The 6,332-nt window shown below is 50.4% G+C and overlaps 2 protein-coding genes across 2 annotated transcripts; one reads left to right on the forward strand and one right to left on the reverse strand.

Moving 5' to 3' along the window:
• Positions 1 to 1,169: 1,169 nt before the first annotated feature.
• On the reverse strand, positions 1,170 to 2,405 carry COCSADRAFT_285385 (uncharacterized protein). The gene has a single exon (XM_007698700.1). It carries the CDS (start codon positions 2,326 to 2,328, stop codon positions 1,309 to 1,311), a length of 1,020 nt encoding a protein of 339 aa, XP_007696890.1. The 5' UTR covers positions 2,329 to 2,405; the 3' UTR covers positions 1,170 to 1,308.
• A 1,063-nt stretch (positions 2,406 to 3,468) lies between these two features.
• COCSADRAFT_34017 (uncharacterized protein) lies at positions 3,469 to 5,820 on the forward strand. The gene has a single exon (XM_007698328.1). It carries the CDS (start codon positions 3,668 to 3,670, stop codon positions 5,567 to 5,569), a length of 1,902 nt encoding a protein of 633 aa, XP_007696518.1. The 5' UTR covers positions 3,469 to 3,667; the 3' UTR covers positions 5,570 to 5,820.
• The last annotated feature ends 512 nt before the right edge of the window (positions 5,821 to 6,332 follow it).

Here is a 6,332-nt window from a genome sequence, read left to right on the forward strand (position 1 = left end):
GTTATTTTCAGCTAGATTAGCTGCTTGGACTACTAGGTTTCTCGCTATTTCTAGCGCCTCTTGTACTGATATTGCCTTCGGAGTTCTGCTTTGAGTACTGAATCTAAGCGTAGCTCCTCTAAATGGTGAGAAGTTGCTCCTAGTGCGTATTTCTGGCGAGAAGTTTGCCTGCCGTTTATTTGGTGGGAGGATTGGTATTTTAACTACGCTAGGTATAGTAGTCTGCGTAGGCGTCGCTGGTTCCGTGGTTTCCATATCTATCTCATTCTGGATCTGAGCTTCGATTTCTGCTCTCGCCTGGGTGCCTGGCACGTGTACGTCGATAGTATCACTATCGGGTGGCATTTTGATTACTAATCCACCTGGTCTGTGTGTTTTTCGGTGAAAAATAAGACGTGTCTAAAGTGATCACTTTAACAGCCTATAGCTCCACAGCGCGTGGCGTGCACGCTTTAAAGGTGATTGTAATCGATTTCTCGCGAGGGGTTTATATATATTTGACTAAAATTACACCTATTCTAGAAAACTCGAAGTTGTCTGCAGTTGTGTATGGGTATGTACCTAGTGTTATAGGTTTGCCCTTTATTGTAACGGTTCGAGTACCTACCGAACCAACATCCGAAAGGGATCCGAACATGGGCACGAACTAGCCTAGGGCAGATCTGCTGATATAAAACCCCACCCGTTCTCCATAGTAGCTCGATAGATGTTTGATATCCTTTCGTACAAGGCCTATAGGTGTCTATTCGAATCAAGGCTCGTTTGACGTCCCACGCACTCCCATATGCCTCTGAGTGACACTACTGCCGATACTAATCCGAGTAGTCTTGCCTGCGCCGTTACATTTATAGAATACTATTAGAAACTAAAATTTATTATATTACTTAAGCTATAGAGAATAGCTGGAGTCTACGATCTACTCATAGTATCTAATACGTGTTCTACTTATTACTAGCTCTATTATTAATAATTGATATATGTATATATCTACTGAGCTAAGTTTTTAGAAGTCTATTTCTTTGTAAAAATCAACCCTATTTAGTACTACTTGTATTAATTTTTCTTCTAATTCTTATTCTATATATAATACAGTGTATTATAAGATTAAGCTTGAAAGGATTAAGAGGCGACCTGCAATCGAGCTAGTAGGGCAAAGCTAAAACGTAATTGCTGCTAAAGGATTCATTGAAGAATGTCACTATCTATGTATAGTTACGAGGAAATTGTAATATATATCTGTAGTCTGATAACGTGATACTATAACACAATAATCTTACTAGATATCGTTCCTATTGTCAAGTCCTAGACTTACAAGTTGTTGATGACAAGTTCTCCCAAAAGACCAGCCAACAAAGCGCCGCTCACCCACCACTGGCTGTTCACGAAGAAGTCCCTGCACATACGCGGGTTCCACACATCGATCCGGATCAACATAACAAGTGTGGAGAGGGAAGCAAGGACGACACCAGCTTGGAATGGGCCGAGTACGAGATGGCCGAAGGATACGGCGACCCACAAGAAGGCGGCCATGGCACTTGCAACGGACAATAGAAACAACTTGGGCCGGTGACGCACAGCCACAGCCAGCGAACCCACGCCTACTTTGAGATCGTCCCGAATGTCCTGGAAGGCATAGATGGTGTCGTAAGTGATGTTGAACAGGGCCTGGGAAGCGAATATGGCAAGTGTAGCCTTATTGCGGCTCTCCTCGTTGAATCCAGAGACGTTGCCAGCTCCATAGCCATCGGCGACAGCAGCGTCAACCAGGAATACAGCCCATCCTACACCCAGACCGAGGCAGAGCTGTGGGAAGTTGCAGACGCGCTTCATGAAGGGGTAAGCCAAGCCCAAGATGGTGATCAGCAGGGCGTGCTGGTTTGCACGAGCTGACAGTGTTGCGTAAAGTAAGGTGTGGCGGGCGAGGGAGAGGAGGAGTGTGGCAGCGAGTGCTTCTGGCGTCGTAAGGGCACCACGAGCGAGCGGCCGCTTCTTGCAGCGCTCGACCTGGCGATCAAGATCTTGGTCGACAGTGTCATTCCAGGCGCAGCCGAGACTTCGGATAAGCAGACCATCGAGCAGGAAGACAGCGATGAGCTTGAGCCAGTCGGCTGTGGATAGGCCCCTCGGGTTGGTCAGATTGACCGAGTAGAGGAGTCCTATAAAATAGGGGAAGTAGACGCCCAAGAGACCAGCGGGCTTACTGAAGCGTGTGAGCTCCAAGTATGGTCGCCAGGAAAAGGGCTGAGGCGCCAAATTTTTAGGCCTTGAAGAGATGGACGACTGTGGAGTGGTTACTGTCTCCGTTACGGTGTATTGTGTCGACGACATATTGTCTGTGTAGCTTTACTGGGGTGTAAAAAATGGCCAAAAGCATTCAGTGGTAAAAGAATTTACTGGGAACGGAGTGTCTTTGGATGTCTAACACTTGGAGTGCAAACTGCTACTTAAAAAATACAGTCTCCCCAGGTTGAGTATCTCGGATCTGCATCATATCCGTTGTATTGTCCGTATGTCGAAACAAACTAGACACGGCATGCAAGGTGTTTCGGTGAGTTTGAGTGGTTGTCGGTACATTTGTTGTGAAAGAGCTGGTGGAGCAAGAGGTCACCGGAAACCTCGGCGCAGTTGACCTAGTCAGAGCCTCCGCAGCATGCTTCCTGTACGTTAAGAAAGTGGGTCGCACTTGTAATGCTTTTCCTATCGCATCCGTATGGGTGCAGTCGATAGTAAGAGAGTCAAAAGTAGGTAGAACTGGGTACGGACTGAAGAAGGATTCGTCATTCTTTTTCGTTTTTTTAGGACAATAGCTAGGCCAGAACTCGATACTAGGCAGCTGCATACATTTCTAGGGATGGTGAACCCTGATTTGAGTCATTCTGATTTTGCACTCATTGGGGGGGCTTGTTTTTTTTCGTAGGTTAACACACCAAGCGAAACAGATAGTTTTTCAGACAAGGGACTATCTAGGGCCTGATATCTCTGTTGTGCCCAAGTAACACGTTATCAGTCTCGTACCACAAGAAGATGATATTGAAGCGCAGTAGCGATTGCCAAATTATTCGTACGTGTCTCAAGCGAATCTAGTCCCGTTGGAGCGACTTACAAGGCCACGACACTATGTAAAATCAATAGTGGCTCCTGCTATAAACGTGCAAAATATGGATAGTTTGGATGATGTCCAATGCTCAGGTAGAAATAAGCTGTAAGGTCATGGCACTAGGATCAAGTTCTTGGTCATATTAATCTATACATTTGGGCAAGGCCTCACCGTCATGCCCCCAAGTCCTTACCCAGCAGATAATGAGTGACTCTGCAGCAGCTAGACTGGCATTAAAATTGTAATAGTACTATACAGTACGTTGAGTTGGTATGCCAGATAGCGCACGAGCCCACTTGCGGCTCCCAGTTTAGTAGATACACGTGCACGGAGGATTTTGGTTGACGTCGGGGTCCGACATGTTTGCCCCACCACCCTTGACTTTGTGCTTGATCAACCCGAGCGGACCAAGGATGGGGCAGAAGAGACGGAAAAGACAAGAGCAGCACGGATGGACTGAGGAGAACATTGGGGTCATAAAATAGCTCGGCTCGGTCAGTCAAGGCCAGACATTTCGATCTGATTTCTCATCTCTCTTGCAAAGAGGGACGGACACGAGGCAAAACAACAATGGCTATAGCTGAGCAGAGGGAGTTGGAAGCGCGATATGCGCAGGAGCGAGACAAGCGAATGCGGGAGGATGGCATGCAACAGTACAGCCGCCTACCCAGCGAACAAGACAAACCGCTCTCTGACGACCCGTGGGTGGAGGCTGGACAAGAGAGGGGACCGCTCAAGGACGGCGACGATATACAGTTCCTCATCATCGGGGCAGGTCACGTTGGGTTGATCACGGCAGGACGGCTGGTCGAGGCGGGCTTCTCAGCCAAGGGCATATGCCTGGTGGACGTGGCAGGCGGCTTTGGCGGTACGTGGTACTGGAACCGGTACCCTGGGCTGCAGTGCGATATCGAGAGTTACATCTACATGCCCTTCCTGGAGGAGACGGGCTACGTGCCCACGCGCAAGTATCCATCGGGCGAGGAGATCCGCCAGCACTGCGAGCGAGTGGCTGGGCACTTTGGGCTGCGCGGGCAATTCTCGACACGGGTGCTGGATGCAACGTGGGACGAGGAGCGGCGGCGGTGGGTGGTGCGCCTGCAACGGGAGCATGGCGCCGGGGCGGGCGAGGTGTTTACGGTACTGACACAGTTCCTCATGCCAGCCAGCACCCTCTTCACGGCGCCGCGCATGCCCAAGCTGGAGGGCTTTGAAAAGCTGCAGGCCAAGATTCCCGTCTTCCACACGGCGCGCTGGGACTACAGCGTCACGGGCGGCTCGCCGGCAGAAGCCACGCTGTCAGGCCTGAAGGGCAAACGTGTGGGCGTTATGGGCACAGGATCAACGGCGGTGCAGGTGGTACCTGAGGTTGCGCGCTGGGCCGACCAGCTGCTTGTCTTCCAACGAACGCCCTCGTACTGCGGCCCCCGCCACCAGCAGCAGACCAACGCCAACACATGGTCACGTGACGTTGCGACTGGCCCCGGCTGGCAGCGCGCCCGCAGCCTCAACTTCGACGCCTTCTTCGCCGGCGACAACCCCCCGCCTGACCATCCCGATCTCGTCGCCGATGGCTGGACCCAGACGGCCCGCGGATTTGCCGGCTTCATTGGCGGCCCGCGCATCGTCTCCCCTGACAAGGTTGGGGAGCACTTGCGGAAGCTCCAGGAAATCGACGACCCGCTAACCCACCAGGCCCGCGCAACCATCCGCGACACAGTCAGCCAAAACAAGGCTGCCGCCGAGCGTCTGCAGCCGTGGTACCCCATGTGGTGCAAGCGCCCCACCTTCCAGGACGACTACCTACCCACCTTCAACAAGACCAACGTCACCCTCGTCGACACCGACGGCCACGGCGTCGAACGCTGCACCGAGCGCGGTCTCGTTGTCAACGGCGTCGAGTATGAGCTCGACGTGCTCATCCTCGCCACGGGCTTCCTGCTGGCCACTGGCGACAATACTGCCCCTGCTGAGTTCTTTGGCATCCCCGTCGTTGGTCGCAACGGCCGCCGCCTCAAGGATAAGTACACTTCGCCTGACTTTGGCACCCTCCACGGTATCGCCACAAATGGGTTCCCCAACCTACTCTATGCTGGCCTTGGCGGTGGTCCTGGCTCACCTAACCTTACCGTTGTCTTTGATCTTGAGGCTACACATATTGCCAATATCCTAAAAACAGCTGCTAGTCGTGTATCTGACCCAACAAAGCTTGTTATTCAGCCTAGCAAACAAGCAGAGGATGCTTGGACAGATGAGGTCGAGAAGCGTGCCCTATGGTATTCAGTCGTGCTCCCCTGCACCCCAGGCTACTTTAATCATGAGGGTGTCACGACGCGCAATGCTGCTAGCTCCCCTGAAAGACGCCGCCTGGCTATGCGAAAGGTGCTCTTTGGCGGTGGCACCGCCGCGTATGAGCGTATAATCCGCGATTATCATGCCAAGGGCGACATTGAGGGCTTTGAAGTCTCGTGAAAGAGCCATTGTTTTCCTATCTAGTACGTAATACAAAAGTACAAGAACTCGATGATTAGTGTTTTGAAAATGCAACCAAGGTCATCGACTGTGCATCGAGACACACAACGAATAGAGACAAATTACCGGTACTTTAAACTTAGCCCATGTTAATAACTTTAATACATGAGAAAGTTAACTTGCTTCTATCGTAATAATAGCTAGAGTCTACTTTAGAATGATATGTACGCTTTAGAATTTAAAACTACGAGTGATTTCGCATTCTTTTCGTCTCGTGATAGAGCTGCCTTATGTAACGGCGCAGGCAAGACTACTCGGATCAGTATCGGCGGTAGTGTCACTCAGAGGCATATGGGAGTGCGTGGGACATCAAACGAGCCTTAATTCGAATAGACACCTATAGGCCTTGTACGAAAGGATATCAAAAGTCTACAGAGCTAGCTACAGGGAGTGTCTCCTTATATACTTATCTTAGTCGGATCCGAATCGGATCCGACCTCACAACGAGTGGTTGATGAAGAGGGCGGCGAGTACTACCTCCGATCCGGCTCTGGGATTGGTCCGATACATGGCGAAGTTGTAACATCGTTACACCTTATTTCTTTAACTATAGCCTCTTTCTCCTACGATAGTATAATTCCGTAACTAAGTATATTTAAACATTAGAAGTTTAGTCTATACTCTACCATAAATTATCCTAAAATAGTAGGTGTGCCTTATTAGTAGCGTGGCAGCTATAGTTGTAATGGGCTGCGCCTGTAAG

The sequence above is a fragment of the Bipolaris sorokiniana genome, assembly GCF_000338995.1.
Source record: "Bipolaris sorokiniana ND90Pr unplaced genomic scaffold COCSAscaffold_3, whole genome shotgun sequence".
NCBI classification, from domain to species: domain Eukaryota; kingdom Fungi; phylum Ascomycota; class Dothideomycetes; order Pleosporales; family Pleosporaceae; genus Bipolaris; species Bipolaris sorokiniana.